Source organism: Strongylocentrotus purpuratus, unplaced genomic scaffold (genome assembly GCF_000002235.5).
Source record: "Strongylocentrotus purpuratus isolate Spur 01 unplaced genomic scaffold, Spur_5.0 spur5_scaffold_14, whole genome shotgun sequence".
Lineage (NCBI taxonomy): Eukaryota > Metazoa > Echinodermata > Echinoidea > Camarodonta > Strongylocentrotidae > Strongylocentrotus > Strongylocentrotus purpuratus.
In genome coordinates, this window is record NW_022145599.1 from 18256049 (window position 1) to 18275259 (window position 19211).

The 19211-nt window shown below is 37.1% G+C and overlaps 1 protein-coding gene across 1 annotated transcript in view; it reads left to right on the forward strand.

Moving 5' to 3' along the window:
* The first annotated feature begins 586 nt into the window (after positions 1-586).
* LOC578206 (neurotrypsin) overlaps positions 587-19211 on the forward strand; it is a 37837-nt gene continuing 19212 nt past the window's right edge. Inside the window, exons 1-3 of the mRNA XM_030984355.1 lie at positions 587-850; positions 4745-5056; positions 5521-5658. Coding sequence (XP_030840215.1) covers positions 784-850; positions 4745-5056; positions 5521-5658 — 517 coding nt within the window. The 5' untranslated portion in view covers positions 587-783. The remainder of the gene's footprint in view (positions 851-4744; positions 5057-5520; positions 5659-19211) is intronic.

Below are 19211 nucleotides of genomic sequence, written 5' to 3' on the forward strand. Positions count from 1 at the left end.
CCCCCGCTCATTCAGCGACTAGCTGAGTCGTTGCGATTTTTGGGGGGACTAAAACAAAAATATATATGTTCTCTTACCCCCGTGTGCCCCCCCCCCCCCAGGAAGAAATTCCTGGATCCGCCCCTGTATGTAGTAATTTACAGCAGCCTAAGAAAAGTACAAGCATGGCATGTTGAAAGAATGTAATAAACAAGCATGGTATGTGAACGGCTGTTTAGTTGCCATAAATAGAACAGTGAGTAATGGCATTGGCATGTATGGTATGCATCGAATAAACGTGTATAAATGCAAGAGCATAAAAACATTCGATACACAATCCAGAATGAATACATTTTATAGAACATTGTTAGCTAGTCCAAAAAGTCAGGGAATAATACAATCGTACAACCAAGCTTCCAAATAGAACACGGGGTCACCACTTTAGAGAAATGAATGTGTCGCTACAATCCATTTATCATCTCGGTCTAGTTTATTTAACTTGTTTATCATCGCTGCATTTGAATGGCTGTGAGCAAATTTGTTGTAGAAATGTGACACTTGTAATTATTGATAAAAAGTTTTATAATAAGAGGGCTCAGGTACGTATTCTTCGAAACAGTTTTGTTACAGCCACCATGGTCAGCTGGTTTACGTGAAAGGGGGGATAGATATTTCGAATCCTTTCAAATCTCTGAAGGAGATGTTCCCTTTGTTATCATGTCACTATAAAAACGCACCTCATTCAAGAACTAGCAACACTTTTCATCGATACATCCTACCTGAAGGTCCTGGTTGAACCGTGCTATGATGGAAGGCTACACTATACTCTCGCTTCTTCTCTGCCTCAGTGTGGCAAGCGCCTTCTATTATGGTAAGGTATACATTTCTTTCATCCACTTTTCATTCATCCATTTACTGCCAACATTTTAGGTACGTTTCATTTTAGCATCAAGACAATAACTATACAATGTGGGGCCAATAGCAAAAGTTTGTTTGTTTATTTATTGAAACATAATGCATGGCCCTACAGGGGAATTTTCCTGTGTGAGGCCGGGGGAAAATGCATTAAATTTTTGACAATTTATTGCATTTTCTTCGTTTTGGTGGATTTGTGGGGTGGCCTTGTACCCAAGCAATCACTGCGTACAGTCATGATTCAGGGGCTAAGCAATGGCCTCGTTACTGTGAGGCCCCAGGATAAAAATCGTGTCGATCAGCTATATATTAGTGACCTTTTGTGAGGCATTAATCCTCATTACTGTCAATTATGACTTAAGGACGTAGGTCCCTTAGCTGATTAGTATAGTAGCACACATATGATTTAGCAGTCACGCAAAACAAACACTCGCAAATTAATATTCAATAAAATCTGAGAATGTGTGCCATTATCTAGATCTATTAGAAATAAATCATTTTTTAAAACCCTTCCCTAAACTGGGGTAAAAATAATTATTCCACTATTATGACCAACAGTGTATTACATTGAAATAATCATTAAGGATCATTAAGAATAATCATTGAATAAAATATAAGTAGTTTGGGATTTGCACTAAGTTAAACCTAGAACATTTTGAATGAATTTGAAACTTTGAAACGCTACTAATCCGACTACTTATATTATCGCTTATTTAGGTGCCCTAAAAACAAGAGTACCGTAGCTCTTACAAAATCGCAGAATTCGAAGAGAAACTTGTAATTTGTACTTTATCAAGTAACATATAATTACAATAAATTTCGGCGATTGCACTCTCTTTTAAAGATATTGGCACTTGAGTAAAGTTTACGTGTCATTTTGTTTCCGAAGTTAAATAATAACGCACCCGGAGAAAGGACTTGTACAAATGACCCCACCATATCCACAGATCTCTTACGCACGGAGACGTCCCACTTTGTGCATTTAAAAATCACTGCCAAAGTGATGGAAGCGCTTCATGAATACCTTTTCTTTGCCCTCTTGAAAAATAATGATTCCACCTGCGTATTGTAGAATGTACCACCCACTGGCGTACCTATGGGGGGGGGGGGCAGAGTGCCCCCCCTGACGGGCTCCAGGCGGAAAAAAAAGGGGAAAGAAAAGAAAAGAAAGGAAAGGATAGAAAAAAAGAAAAGGGAAGAAAAAAAGGAAAAAAAGAGAAAAAAGGAAAAAAAGAAAAAGGAAAGAAAAAAGGAAGAAGAAGAGAAAAGGAAGAAAAAGGGAAAAGAAAAGGAAAGGAAAAAAATTGGGAAATTAAAAAAAAAAGACCATGGCCGTACGCACCAGGGGGGGGGGGGCAGTTGACCCCAGATATTTTGAAAACGTACAGTTTTTTTCCTGAAAATGTAGTGTAGGCCTATACCAAATCCTTCAATTCTACTTTTGAAAATGCAAAAGTACCCTCATGACCAGTTCGGTCGCTCGAACTCCCTTCACTCCTTTTGCTTTTGAGATTCTTCGAAAACTTTTAACGTATCTTTCCCCCTCCCCCACCAGAAAAATATTCCGCATACGGCCCTGAAAAATTAAGACAAATGAAAATAGGAAAATATAAGTGATATAACAAATTCGAAACTCTTCGCTGGCACGAACTGCTTGCTAGCCTATTTTGTATTAAATGTTTTCACTTGCTCGTCCCCCTGAAAAAAGAAAAGAATTAGCATTGCCTAGAACACAATTGTGCCTGCCCCGACTGGCCCCGACCTGCAACCATGGCAACAATAACACACAGTGTATGTACCAAATGTTACTAAAAGAAAGTAATTCATTTTTCTCGCTCGCTACACTTGCTCGCGAATAAAATGAATGGATATTGCTTTGGAAATAATTGTGCCCACCCTTGACCTGCAACAATATCATTAAAAATGGAAGAGTTTTTTCGCCCTCTCGCCAAAAAGAAATTGAATCGCGTAAAACGCGACTGCGTCCATCCTGACCTGCACCAATAAAAACAAGTTTATTTATTAATTTCTATCAAAAGAGAATTTTTTTTTTGCTTGCTCGCTATGCTCGCTCGCCAAAATGGAATTGACACCGCTAACGTGCCCGCCCCAACCTGCAACAACCAGTTAATAATTATGTACCAAACGTTATTCAAAGAAGTTTTGGTGTGCTCGTGCTCGCCAAAACGGAATTAACATCACCTTAGACATGATTGTGTAAGCCCTGCCCTGCAACAAAAAAATCTGAAATTTCTGAACCAATTATCATTACAAAAATTTTGCTCGCTCGCTACGCTCGCTCGCCAAAATAGAAATAACACCGCTTTTAATAATCACGTCCCTGACATGGAACAATGAACCCAAGTTTATGTACCATATTTTCCCTATAAAAGAGAAGTGATTTTTTTGCTCGCTCGCTAAAATAGAAATAACACCGCTTTTAATAATCACTTCCCTGACATGGAACAATGAACCCAAGTTTTATGTACCATATTTTCCCTATAAAAGAGAAGTGATTTTTTTTCGCTCGCTCGCTATGCTCGCGAGCTCGTGGAATTATGTGCCCACCACTAACCTGCTACAATATCATTAAAAAGAGAAGTGTACGGGGTTGCCTGCCCGCCAAAATGGGATTGACATTGCCTTAAACACGATTGTGCCCGCCCCCGACCTGCAACAATGAAACAAATTTTATATAGCAATTCATTGAGAGAAAGATGTATTTTGGCTAGCAAGCTAAAATGGGTATAAAATCACCCTAAACACAATATTGTTCCCGCGCCCTGCATGGGACAATTGAACCAAGTTTAAGTGGCAATTATTAAAAAAGAAGTGATTTTTTTCTTGCTCGCTACGCTCCTTTGCAAAAAAATGGAATTAACGTCGCTAACAAGTGAATGTTCCCACCCCCAACTTGCAACAATACCAGTTTATATACCAAACGTTACTTAAAGATTTTTTTTTGCTCGCTCGCTCGCCAGAAGTGAAAATTAGCATCGCCTTTTTTGTTTGTTTCGGTCGCTTGCCCCCCCCCCCCCTGACGGAGTACCCCAGGTACGCCACTGGTACCACCGATGCATTCATAAACGATTACACAACTTTCACGAACACCTATCCAGTAATCGTTGCTGTGGGTTTTACAGTTTTGTTACAATTAACTGTATCTGCCCATGAGCAGATATAGACTATGGGACGAGGCTTGCTAACTCCTTCAAAAAATGAGTCTTGTTGTCATCTCTGGGCAGAAGATGAAATATTGATAAAAATGAAGCTAAGGTATATCTAATTACGTAATTACCAGATCCCACTTCTAGAAGTTGCTAATTACTTGGTTTACGTGGTTTTATTTGTACGTCGCAGTGATACGAGTCGTTATGTCGCGTTATTATTGAAGGGATGGTGTATCTTTGTCTAAGATTCTAAACAAAATCCTGGATTTAGCTCATGCTGCAATCATAATTATAAACCTTTCAGGTCAGTCAGGAATCCCATGACCTTTACAAGCCGATCGACAGTCTGGTTATCAAGATATTTATTATTGGAATTCGAAATTTAAAAAACTGTTTTCCCTACGTTTTTTTAATAGCACTACAGGCTAATAGGGAAGACGGCCATGGTAAAACCCGTCACTCAAAGATTTTTTACTCTTTTGAGGCACTTCAAGATCATTTTGAAGCGCATTTCTTTTAGGGCTTCAATATTACACCACATCACAGACGCTGAAAACACGTAGGGCCATGCTGATCAGATCTAACATTGCTAAACAATGCCTTTAAGCACAATTATAAACCGTTTCCATGACCATTGCAGTATTATTTAATTTATTATTCACTTCTAATATCCCTTTCAGAGTTGCGACTTGCCGGATCAGGTTGGATCCGCGGTCAAGGTCGAGTCGAGATCTATGCCAATGGGCAATGGGGAACAGTATGCGACAATCTTTGGGGGCTTCAGGACGCTAATGTAGTGTGCAGGGAGTTGGGATTCGCTGAAGCTTCTGACTTTACGACACAGGCTGAGACTTTCGGCGAAGGCTCAGGAAAGATTCACCTGGACAACGTGGCGTGTGTAGGCAACGAAACGTCAATCATGGACTGTCCGCAGAACGAAATCGGGAGAACCAACTGCGGTCATTGGCAGGATGCTGGAGTTATATGCCACGGTAAATCACCTAAATCTCCGAACAAAATCTTACTTTTTCTCCTGCTCCGATTCGTTTTCTTCTTCCGTGTTTGGTTTCGTCATCACGGCAGAATCGAATCTGTTAAATATAAATCTTCAAGCACTTGACTTCGCCCAACCCAAATTAAATCGATTATAAAGAATGCAAGCAAAGGACGTACAGACAATCAATGTAAGAGCCCCTTGGCCCCCAAGGCCTCATCCCGTCCAAAAAAAATCACTCAAAGATTTTTAATTTTTGGAGGCACTTCAAGATCTTTTTGAAGCGAAATTTTTTAGGGTTTCAATATTACACCACATCACAGACGCTGAAAACGCATAGGGCCGTGCATATCAGATATTGGCATTGTTAAACAGTGCTTTTAAGCACAATTATAAACCGTCTTTTCATGACCATTGCAGAATTATTTAATTTCATATATTCAATGCAAATAACCCTTTCAGAGGTTCGACTTGCCGGATCAGGTAGCTACCCCAGTCAAGGTCGAGTCGAGGTCTATACCAACGGTGAATGGGGAACAGTATGCGACGATTCTTGGGGGCTTGAGGACGCTAATGTAGTGTGCAGGCAGTTGGGCTTCCCTGGAGCTTCTGCCTTTACGACAGGGTCCGCGTTCGGCGGAGGCTCAGGACAGATTCACCTGGACAACGTGGCGTGTGTAGGTGACGAATTGTCAATCATGTATTGTCGGAAGAACTCAGTTTGGAGGCACGACTGCACTCACGAGGAGGATGCTGGAGTGATATGTCTCGTTGATCACGGTAAAATCACCTTAATCTCAAAACAAAATCTGAGAAAGGGTTTAATGGATACGTTTATACTTTATACTATGATAATAATAATAATAATAATAATAATGAATCACACTTATAACGCGCCTAATACATTGTTATTTATAGGGTGAAATTTTGTGTTTTGTCCGGATTCGAAGTTAGAAATTTGGTTAGTACAGGATATGGACCAGGAACAATTGTCGCCCTGCATGGGTCGTTCAATTAACCCACATAATGAGCAATGGGGGAAGTGTTATTTATATATTTATACAGTGCGTCCCAGAAAAAACACGAAACCGAGAATTGTCGATGTTTTATCATAACTTAGTCACATTTACAATTAATAAATGACACTTATTTGGAAAGCTTAGATCATCCTCTGTCATTTGATGCAACTCATATGATTCATATTTCACCAATGAATGATCAAAATCAATTTGAAGAGAGGAAACCGAAAAGTCATTTGGCGGGCGGTATCTGAATTTCAAAAAGAAGTCACATTTCTAGAAAGTTGGGTTTCTGCCCATTCATATAACACCTCAATCAGGAAAAATGAGCAAGGAATGACAAAGTTCTGTTTGTGTAAAGTATCCCTTACATTTTCATAATATTAGCAAACGAATTCGTTTTCACTGGCTGCCTGCCGTAGCAAAAAGCAGATTTGACAAAAGACTTAACTTTTCGTTGACAATGAGCCATGCATGAAGTTATCGATCGGAAACCAGATGTGTATTTTCGCATATTTAATGACCTATGACCTTTGACCTTTGACCTACATACTCCAAAATCGAAATTAAACTGTATTATGAAATCATGTACCTTCATATCAAATTTTATTAAAATCCGTCAAACATTACTGAAGTTATCGATCGGAAACCAAATTTGTTACGGACGCACGGATGGACGCACGCACGGAACGAAGCACGGAAGGACGGACGGCAGCGTTACTATATCCCCTCCGACTTCGTCAGCAAGGGAATAACAATATGGTAGGGTATTAGAGAATTTCACATACCCTTTTGGTGTTCTTGCTGTCAGCAGAATTAATCATATTGCTCCGGTTGTCTCATTTCCGCCAGCATAAACGTAGCTAGTTCGAACGTATAGCAGAAGGCAATCGGCGGATCAGACGATAGTGATTTTGTATGTCAGATTGCTTTTCTAAATATAAAATACAAGAACCTTTTCCATATCTTAAAACTATCATTGATATGTAATAATTAAACAGTTAGTAAAATAAGCCTACCAAACTACATAATACAATGAAATACTTGACTGAAAGTAGGGGAGTTTGATGTGGGGCACAATTGCGCCCCTCTGTTAATAATCGAATAGTCCATGTTTTTGTTTACCTCGGCAAAATGTTTGCATTTACTAAATGGAAAAATTACGGTGGGGGTTGGCTGAAGCGGACATAATGAACCAAGCAAAACTAATCTATGATAATTCATGCTTCTTATCCTTCGTGTGCTTGACCTATAATTTTACAATCGCGTGGTAAATTGAGTCCAAAGTTCGACTTGTTGTACATGTGTTATATAGGCAATGGCGAGCTTGCGACCTATTTTGATGAAATTACGGTGGGTGAACTTTCAAAAGTCAATGGTACATGAGGGTTCCGATGAAAGAGCTACTGAGAACGTACGTCGGGGTGGATGTGCTTTTCGTTTAAACAACAAATTATTTTTTAACGATTTTTGTGGGGTAAAAGTCCTTAGGCTAACGAACATGTTAGGCCGCTGGACTCTTCCGTAGGGGGCGTTCTCGAATGAGACTAAACGGAGCTATATGCTAGCGACCAATCGCACACACACACAATGTATGGTATCCGCGCTCGCTCAAACCAGATTTTAACACGTGAACCAATGGGTATTTCAGCAAGATCGAACCATTTTCCCGGTAACTGGGATTTTGCCGGGATATTACTGATTTGCTCTAGAACTATTACATAGGTATGGCATTTTTCGTTTATTTACGGGAATGGCTAAAACAATGACTGCAATTTCGACCAATCAGATGGCTGGATTTCTTAAGTGAGTTATATAACATGGATTATTATCATTATTTTGTTTATACACCGTGATATCAACACGAAGGAAATAGTCGTTTTCCAGCTTGTACAACTATAATATACGTCCTTTCAAATCGAGTAATAGAAAACTAAAGCGGGAAAGCTTTAATACTTTTTTGGTTTGATATTACTGAAAGAACAGTCTCTGATATTTCTTATATTAAAAATATAATTTTCCCAGTACAGATTTGCAAATGACTGTTTAGACTGGGCCTGTCTAACACTAATGGGGAGTTGGTTCTATACAGTGTGAGTCCAAAAAAACATTACACCTAGAAAATTGCTAAATTATTTTAAAAATCGTCTATGAACATTAAATTATTATACATCTTATGAAAGAGCGTTTTATCCCAAATCTTTTGGTACCATTTTTGTGTGATATGTTTCACACTTGGATGAACAGAAGGCATTGTTTGCGAGAGTGCATCAATCGACTTGCGCCAAAGTTGCTTATGTGATGTTTGAATAAAACAATTGGGATTTGGGTATTAATTTGGTCTTTACAGATCCAAATAACATCCTAACAAAATTAATCATGCCACACATATCAAATGGCGAACATCAAATATCAGCGAACATTTGTGCGCGTATGCGTGGGTGTGTGTGACTTTGCCCTTTGCAAAAAGCATATGTAACGCATTTCATTTGATACATTCAATTCATTCTCTCACTCCGCTAATCCTTACACAACACATATTGTAGGCATCACTTTGGCGCAAGTCGATTTTTGCACTCTCGCAAACAATGCCTCCTGTTCATCCAAGCGTGAACACATACCACACAAAAATGATACCAAATGATTTGGGATAAAACACTCTTTTATCAGATGTATAATAATGTACTATTCATAGATGATTTTAAAAATAATTAGCAATTTTCTAAGTGTAATTTTTTTTGGACTCACATGGTAGTGCGGCACCTTCATGAGGGAATGAAAGTTTGGGTTCGTTATTAATAATCAATATTAATAATAACTTTATTATTAATTAGTAGTAGTGGTAGTAGTAGTAGTATTGTTGTTAATATTATTATTAACATTATCATCATTACATCCCTTCCATGTAGTCGTCCGGCTTGGAGGAGAAGGTAAGGACGACGATCTAGGGTGGGGCGTAGTCGAGGTCTTCCGCGATGGAGAGTGGGGAACAGTGTGTGGCATTGGATGGTCGCAAGAGGACGCTAATGTCGTCTGCAAGCAGTTGGGCATTTCTGACCCCGCCTTTTTCCACTCTAATGGTACTGAATGGAAGTTCTTTGGCTCAGGAAATGGATCGATTTTGCTCGCTGATGTTGCTTGTACGGGCGACGAGCCCTCAATCATGGACTGTCCTGCCCGCTCCAACCAGATTCCTATCTCCTGCACCCACGAAAAAGACGCCGAAGTCCGGTGTTTACAGTACGGTATGTTCATGACAGGGACCCACACGACAACCATTCAGACAAAAATTCGGTAAACCTTTACAGCCAAATAGGTTCAAGTTCAAGATCATTAATTTTCCACATATTTGTATTTATTTTTTGATACAGACATAACACAACTTCTGTGCACAAACTAGCCTAACAAACTAAAACGATACAAATGGTTTTGTCGTAATAGTATTGCCATGATAATACTAAAGCATACAAGTCAACTTAATCATAATGAATTTAATCCAATTGAATTCAATATGTTTCTGGTTTCAACAAAACAATACAAATCAATTATAAACATTTACACAAATTAACGAATACATATTGGAAACAGAGGGGTCCACTAAAAAGCAAAACTTGTACACTTCATCCTTCTTTTTTTTAATAGCGTATAATAGTGGAGAGGCCTACGGTAAAGCAAGGCTTGTTGTGGATATGCCCGGTGAATAAATAATTTACAGACAGTTAAGAAACGAAAATAATAACAGATGGGAGGAAGAATGAATTATATATATAAAGAGGTGGCGGGAAGCGATCATGGGAAGGAAATAATGACAATGGAAAAATGGATAACATTACGAGACAAATACCTTAAAAACGGCGATTATCGCACCATGAATATGAAGCCCCCAACGAGGCAATGTGTACAAAAGGCATAAGGAAGATTATGTAAAATCATCGTGCGGTTTAATAATATTTTTTGAAAAATAAATACTGTAGGTCAATTGCCTCCAATTCCCTGAAAAATGTTCATCTAAAAGTACCCTCCTAAATGTAATCAATGTATACACAACATTATTTGTTAAAAATATGCGTTAACAGCAGGTTGACTGGGGGAAATACTGCCACGCATTGAACGACGATGGCACTTAATTTGCTTTGCGTTATTCGCTATTTTCGAAGTATTTTACTGTTGACTTTTTCCGAAGTTTTGTCTGACTGCCTATGGCTGCGCACCTAACAAATGAATCGAAATAAACATTCCTTTAAAGCTTACTCTGAAAGCATTCATTATTTTCTAACAAATTTTTGACAATTTTTTTCGGATCAATATTAGAAGTGCGTTCGTATTTGTCTGTTTTTGCAACTTTTCAATAATATGTTGTTGTTTTTTACATATTGTTTTGTTTGTCTTTTTTTTTCTATAACCTTGCGATAATGTGGTTTTTAAAATTCAATTCTAGAATTAGTTTTATCGTCATCAAAGCTGAGATGCCTGGTTAGACATTTAATAAACACAATGATTGCTATAGGGTATGTAGAAGGTATTGATGAAAACAAAAAAGACTAAGGTAAAACAACAATTACCAACTGATCACTATAGACGGAAAGTAGTTCTCATTCAGACGCAGGCGTTATGCATATTCGATGAAAGAATAAAATCTTTTTTTAAGTATAAATAATGCAACAGGAATGAATTGAAAACGTTTTTTAATCTCCCCTTTTCTGTAAATATTTTATCAGGTTTTAACAGGAAAATGGAGGATTTGGAGTTTTATGAAAAAGGAGACATGACAGAAGAAGAAAAGGTAAGGATCATCCTCAAAGACAGATAAGAATGGATGTGACAAAATGATGTATTGCTTTCAACTACATGTAGTAAATGCACCATGTTTGTGTGTGTATGTATATATGTACAGTACATATCAAAAAGGTGTGATCAATTTTAGTAGCTTCCAATTCAAAAGTTGTAACCTATGTGACATTTAATCATATTTAATGATAATGGGTTACAAATACCCTGTCTAATGATACTCTATGCTGCCACGGATATTATCAGGCTGTCAGAGAAGAGAAGATGATAAATAGAAAAATGATATATGTGTGAATAATTGATTGCAACATTTTGAATTTGACCGCGTTGTTTTGTTAATAAATTGGTCCCATTTTACAAGTCATGTAAGTACGTCATACATATGGTACATATGGTTATGTGTTATACTCGACTGCTTGTGAGTTCACGGATTGAGCTTGCACGGTGCCAAAGACCCTCAAAAAGATGTTGAAACGTAAGCTCTTAGTGAGCTTTGCTCACGCTGGCAGAGTATCATCATCTTTTCATTTCATCATCATCATCATCATCCTTATCATCGTGTTTTATTTTCTTACAAACAGGTGGCTGCTGAAGAACGATCCAATGACAAAATGGATTCTGACTTGAAGAAGAAAGATGTCCTCCAGGCTCTAGCTGATCTCCTGGCCGAACTCAAGGACAAATAGATATTATAATGCAGCGGACACTTTGAACTTGGGGCGGACTGGGAGCTAAGATATTATATAGAGGCTTTTTCTGCACGTTCGCTCGGCCGTTTATTCATACACGGTTGGGTTTGGCCGAGCAGAGACTACAGGTGGTGTCACTTCATATTGAAACGTGTGACGCGTGATCGTTAAAGCCGATTTGAAAATTTCCCCTTATTTTTGCATACTTTCAAAAACATTTTCCTCAACAATATAGAAAACATGATCACTATTGAACGAGAGTTGGTACACATATTGCTTACTTGCTTACTTGGTTAAGTCGGGTCAACTGCCCGAGCTGTGATGGCCATCCACACATTCCTGTCCAGCATGGCTGCTTTTATCTCTCACAGTTCAAGTCCCGTATCCTTCTTGAGTAGGTCTGTATAAGTAAGTTGAGGTCTTCCAGGTTTCTTCTTCCCGTGTTTAGGCTTCCAGAGTAAAAGCTGAGATATTGGTTCATTGATGTTCCTACAGCTGTGGCCTGCAAAACGTAGTCTTCTTTCCCTGATCTTTTCTGATACTTTTGGTAGATTCCCGTACAGCTCCTTATTGGTCATATGCTGGCTCCAGTGCACGTTGAATGCTGTCCTAAGAAGTCTGGTGTAGCAACCATCTAATTCTTTTGCCAGCTTTGTTGTAACTGCCCATGCTTCGCAGCCGTATAGAAGCACAGATTCAACTGTAGCAACAAACAAACGTTGTTTGAACTGCCTAGGAAGAGAAGATTTCCAGATTCTTCCAAGCTTGCTACACGCTCTCCATGCTGCTGACTTACTAGCTTTCACATCTTTTTCTGTGCTCACCATCAGTGCTCCCACATATTAGGCTCTAGATAAAATAATTATGTTAAACCTATCGAGTACAAAGTCATAAAAAGACGCATTCACATGATTGCGACCAGACATCACCCCCTTTTTATCAAATGTTATGCTCTTAAACGATAATGCCTTTGTTCCACTTCATGCAATTAATAAGCCTTGATTCTCTCTCTCTCTCTCTCTCTCTCTCCCTCTATCTCTATCATCTTTCTCTCTCTCTCTCTCTATCTCTCTCTCCCTCTTGCCTTATTCCTCAGAATCTTTTAATTGACACATTCACAATTTGGTGTATGTTATATTTTAATAATGGCATTTTATAACTAATTTTTAAAGTCGATTCCAATTTGTAATATATATATTTCTGTGTGGTTATCTTATCAACTCAAACGTAATTATGTTAATTCAGGTTTTAAGGCTTTGATCGTTGCCTATCTTCAAAATATTTTCCCCCCTTTTTTCTTTGATTGTTTGGTTGCTCAACATTATTTTTGTCTGTTTATCTGCTACTATTACCATATATCAGTTTAGTAATTTCATGATCTTGACCCTACTCTCTCTTAGTTTATTTTGGTATTATATTGATGGAATTGTATTATTTTTGTCATCTTTATTTCGTATTGTACTTGTCATACCTTTCGTTTGGCTCACTATTGTATATTTACTGTATTTATAACCGTATTGTATAATTTGTAAACATGAACAGTTTTGGTCCTTGGACCTTTGAATCATGTATATTTATATGTCTTTTTAAACCGAAATAAATAAATAAATTTAAAAAAAAAATCCCCGAATATTCTCTCAAATTACCCATTTTACGCAAAATTTGGAATTACCATGTCCCGCACACGATGCCAATGAGAGGGATACCACTGCGTATAAAGATTCGACACATTTTGACAGAAGTGGTATTCCAGGGTCGTCCCCGAGTCTATACCCCCAAAATGATGGACTGTCTAAATTCTTCTAACCCTAGGTTCAATTCATATCACTGTGCTAACTTCTTTAACCCAAAACTTATTTTCTTTGAAGAGATATCATCTTCATTAGGCCTCGTTCACAAACGACGCGGCAAAACCGGGTGGTCTTTATGATGACGTAAAATAAGAAATAAGCGTCACTTTTCTGTACCTCATAACACCTACATGTAACTCCGTAAAAACGCGCAGCAATTTTGATACTTTTGCTGTTTTTTTACCGTATCATATCTGAACGAGCCTTCATTAAAAGAGAGATGGAGAGTGAGAAAGAAATTATTACTCAGTATTCTCAATCCACCTGGGGTGGGGAGCACATGTCTCAAAAAGTGCTAACAAGCTAGCTCCCACGTTCTTTCTGTCTCTCTCTCTCTCTCTCTCTCTCTCATCCTTTCGCCGTTTCTTTCTCTTTTTTTTAAACCTTCATCATACAGTTGTATAAACACGGTTTTATCGTGGTGATATTTTTGCTATATAGATGATATCATTCTTTAATTTGTGTTTGTAGAGGTTCATCTCAAACGCACATGCTTATTTAACTAAGCAAACTCTCCTACCCTGTGTTTACGAATTCTTTCATTAAAACATATATTCATTGCAAGAAGAACAATTGTTTGGTTTATTATTCTCTGCTGTCCTCACATGCGTAATGACTGATAAACTCAAAGGCATTGAGTTGATACAAGTGTCTTTTTATATTCTGATTATATGTCATTATTTGTTTATTATCATTATTATTTATCTTTACTTTATTTATAATTACATGATAGCAAAGACTTATACAATAGACTTGTGCGTCACCTGTTGATGCGTTCAATACAGCTGATTGAATGGAAAACCGTCACGCGTATATTTCTCCCTGCTTTAACCGTGAATAGGGAGTGCCGAAAAAAGCAAATTTTGCTAACTGCAATGTCTTACACAAATACCACTAGAATTAAAATTTCCTACCCAAAATGTATGATCTTGGCTTCATCTTAATGGGGTAGTGTATAAAAAAATAAATACAAATATGTGGAAAATTAATGAACTTGAACTTGAACCTATTTGGCTATAAAGGTTTACCGAATTTTTTTCTGAATGGTTGTCGTGGGGGGTCCCTGTCATGAACATAACTGACTCTAGACACTGGACTTCGGCGTCTTTTTCGTGGGTGCAGGAGGAAGGAATCCCGGTGGAGCGGGCCGGACAGTCCATGATTGAGGCCTCTTCGCCCGTACAAGCAACATCGGCAAGCAGAGTCGATCCAGTTCCTGAGCCAAAGAACTTCAATTCGGAAACATCAAAGTGGTAAAAGGCTAAGTCAGTGAAGCCCAACTGCTTGCAGACGACATTAGCGTCCTCTTGCGACCATCCAATGCCACACACTGTTCCCCACTCTCCATCGCGGTAGACCTTGACTAATCCCCACCCTAGATTGTCTTGCTTATCTACTCCTCCAAGCCGGACGACCGGACGACTGGAAGGGATGAAATGATGATGAAGAAGATGAAGAAGGTAATGATGATAATGTTGATAATATTATTAACAACAATACTGCTACTACTACTACTTCGACTAAATAGTAATAAAGTTATTATTAACATCGATTATTAATAACGAACCCAAATTTTCATTCCCTCATGAAGGTGCCGCACTATAAAACCAACTCCCCCATTTAGTGTTAGACAGGCCCAGTCTACAGTCATTTGCAAATCTGTACTGGAGAAAACTACATTTTTAATATAAGAAATATCAGAGACTCTTCTTTTCAGTAATAACAAACCAAAGAAGTATTAAAGCTTTCCCGTTTAGTTTTCTATTACTCGATTTGAAAGGACGTATATTATAATTGTATAAGCTGGAAAACGACTATTTTTGTGTTGATAGCATGGTGTATAAAAAAAAGGATGATAATAATCCATGATATGATATGTATGTAATTAAAATTTGTTCCATTTAATCTCTTTTTTCTTAAACCTATAATTTGTACGGGGCCTCCATGGCAAAACAGTTTTAATACTGAAGGAGGGGGGGGGGGGGTAAAGGCCGAAGATAATAAGCATGAGCTACTGACCTCGTTTCCTAACTCTAATCCATCCCTTGATATTAAAATTGCACTGCTCCTGTTTCTACTGTTTATTCTATTTTCATTGCCAACCATCGAATACAAATTATATTATACGTTTCACAGAGGAAAGTTCGCATAAGAGAACTATCTATACCTATATATATATATATATATATATATATATATATATATATATATATATATATATATATACATAAAGATATATATAAATTATTTAGGGGGCTTAATTTGCTTTCTAATGAATCCGTACAATTTGGCAGCTAGAGCTTGAGGGGCCTGGCAGAGCCCCTGTCGGGGGTTCCGGGGCGGAGCCCCAGGATGGTCACGAGTTTATTTAAATTTCAAGAATGAAATTGTCTTTAAGAGAGAAAGAGAGGTTATCTCTAAAATGAAATGAAAGGACTCTTAAAAATCAAATAGCCCTTTCATTACATTTTAGAAATAAACTCTTATCCACCCCTTGATATTTAAATGGCACTGCCCATATTGTGAGCTATTTTTAATACTCTCCCTGATCTACATAGGGTGCTTTCTTTATTTGATCATCAACAAAAACAAAATTCTAGGCCACAAACTTTGCGAAACGTGACTAGATTCAAAGTACGCTTAAATAGGGGCATTGATGTATGTAGAAAAAAAACAGGATTAAGATCCCATGAAAGCTTCGAAATGTAAAAGAAGAATAAGAACAATCACGTTGAGATTCGACCTTTATGTCTAGAAGTTGCTTAATGCGTTTCGTATTGACATTATTTTCCATCTCAGTGGTTTTAGACGTTATTTATATGGATAATACAGATTAAGCTTACCGGGTCTTGGAAGAAAATGCTTCAAAACAAATCGATCAAGCTAAAACGCTTCGAAATGTAAAAGAAGAATAAGAAGAATATGAATAAGAAAAGAAAGTTGAGATTCGACCTTTATGTCTAGACGTCTCCTTTGCATTTCGCTTAGGTATTATCTTCCATCTCAGACTGATTAAAAACGTTATGTATTTGGATGATAAGGATTGAAGTACACGTTTACTCCCAAAAATAGCTCACTTTCAATGGAAGCAGAACAATCAGACAAACCAATCAAACAAAGTTTGAGCAAAATCTGATAACTATTAAGAAAGTTCTGATTTTTGAAAAAGTATGTCAAACTATGGAACAATGGAAATCGCTACACGAATTGCCAATTTGGCTATCATTTGTGACGTCATGTCCTCACTATACAGTGTGAGTCGAAAAAAAGTTTACACCTAGAAAATTGCTAGTTATTAAAAAAAATAATCGATGAACATTAAACTGTTATATGTCTTATGAAAGAGTGTTTTATCCCAAATCATTTGGTACCATTTTTGTGTGGTATGTGTTCACGCTTGGATGAACAGGAGACATTGTTTGCGAGAGTGCAAAAATCGACTTGCGCCAAAGTTGCCTAATTTTTGTATGTGATGTTTGAATAAAACAATTGGGATTTGGGTATTAATTCGGTCTTTGTAGATCCAAATAACACCCCTAACAAAATTAATTATGCCACACATATCAAATATCAAATATCAACGAACATTTGTGCGCGTGTGTGTGGGTGTGTGTGACTTTGCCCTTTGCAAAACTATGCAATGCATTTCATTTGATACATTCAATCTATTCTCTCACTCCGCTAATCCCAACATAATACATACTGAAGGCATCACTGTTATCAACAGAATCAATATTTTTTTTTTTTTAAACGGAATTTACTTACTTTTTCAAGGACTCTCTGGCAGTAGTTTAGCAATGCAATTTTGTGATCGATTTACCCCCAAATTGACTAGCCTTGATTGCAGACACCTAACAATCTATTTTAGCTTAAAATCGATTTGATGAAACAGCTCACAAGTATCGGTTTTAAGCTAAAACTGATTCGGCCATAAAATTGATTTTTTTTTCATATCTATATATATATATATATATATATATATATATATATATATATATATATAAATATATATATATATATAAATATATATAATAATAATAATAATAATAATGAACATTTGTATAGCGCCTTTTCTACAAGTAGATACAAAGCGCTTATATATATAAATATATAAATATATATATGTATATATATACATATAGATATATATAAATTATTTAGGGGGCTTAATTTGCTTTCTAATGAATCCGTACAATTTGGCAGCTAGAGCTTGAGGGGCCTGGCAGAGCCCCTGTCGGGGGTTCCGGGGCGGAGCCCCAGGATGGTCACGAGTTTATTTAAATTTCAAGAATGAAATTGTCTTTAAGAGAGAAAGAGAGGTTATCTATAAAGTGAAATGAAAGGACTCTTAAAAATCAAATAGCCCTTTCATTACATTTTAGAAATAAACTCTTATCCACCCCTTGATATTTAAATGGCACTGCCCATATTGTGAGCTATTTTTAATACTCTCCCTGATCTACATAGGGTGCTTTCTTTATTTGATCATCAACAAAAACAAAATTCTAGGCCACAAACTTTGCGAAACGTGACTAGATTCAAAGTACGCTTAAATAGGGGCATTGATGTATGTAGAAAAAAAAACAGGATTAAGATCCCATGAAAGCTTCGAAATGTAAAAGAAGAATAAGAACAATCACGTTGAGATTCGACCTTTATGTCTAGAAGTTGCTTAATGCGTTTCGTATTGACATTATTTTCCATCTCAGTGGTTTTAGACGTTATTTATATGGATAATACAGAATAAGCTTACCGGGTCTTGGAAGAAAATGCTTCAAAACAAATCGATCAAGCTAAAACGCTTCGAAATGTAAAAGAAGAATAAGAAGAATATGAATAAGAAAAGAAAGTTGAGATTCGACCTTTATGTCTAGACGTCTCCTTTGCATTTCGCTTAGGTATTATCTTCCATCTCAGACTGATTAAAAACGTTATGTATTTGGATGATAAGGATTGAAGTACACGTTTACTCCCAAAAATAGCTCACTTTCAATGGAAGCAGAACAATCAGACAAACCAATCAAACAAAGTTTGAGCAAAATCTGATAACTATTAAGAAAGTTCTGATTTTTGAAAAAGTATGTCAAACTATGGAACAATGGAAATCGCTATACGAATTGCCAATTTGGCTATCATTTGTGACGTCATGTCCTCACTATACAGTGTGAGTCGAAAAAAAGTTTACACCTAGAAAATTGCTAGTTATTAAAAAAAATAATCGATGAACATTAAACTGTTATATGTCTTATGAAAGAGTGTTTTATCCCAAATCATTTGGTACCATTTTTGTGTGGTATGTGTTCACGCTTGGATGAACAGGAGACATTGTTTGCGAGAGTGCAAAAATCGACTTGCGCCAAAGTTGCCTAATTTTTGTATGTGATGTTTGAATAAAACAATTGGGATTTGGGTATTGATTCGGTCTTTGTAGATCCAAATAACACCCCTAACAAAATTAATTATGCCACACATATCAAATATCAAATATCAACGAACATTTGTGCGCGTGTGTGTGGGTGTGTGTGACTTTGCCCTTTGCAAAATTATGCCATGCATTTCATTTGATACATTCAATCCATTCTCTCACTCCGCTAATCCCAACATAATACATACTGAAGGCATCACTGTTATCAACAGAATCAATATTTTCAACAAAAAAACGGAATTTACTTACTTTTTCAAGGACTCTCTGGCAGTAATTTAGTAATGCAATTTTGTGATCGATTTATCCTAAATTGACTAGCCTTGATTGCAGACACCTTACAATCTATTTTAGCTTAAAATCGATTTGATGAAACAGCTCACAA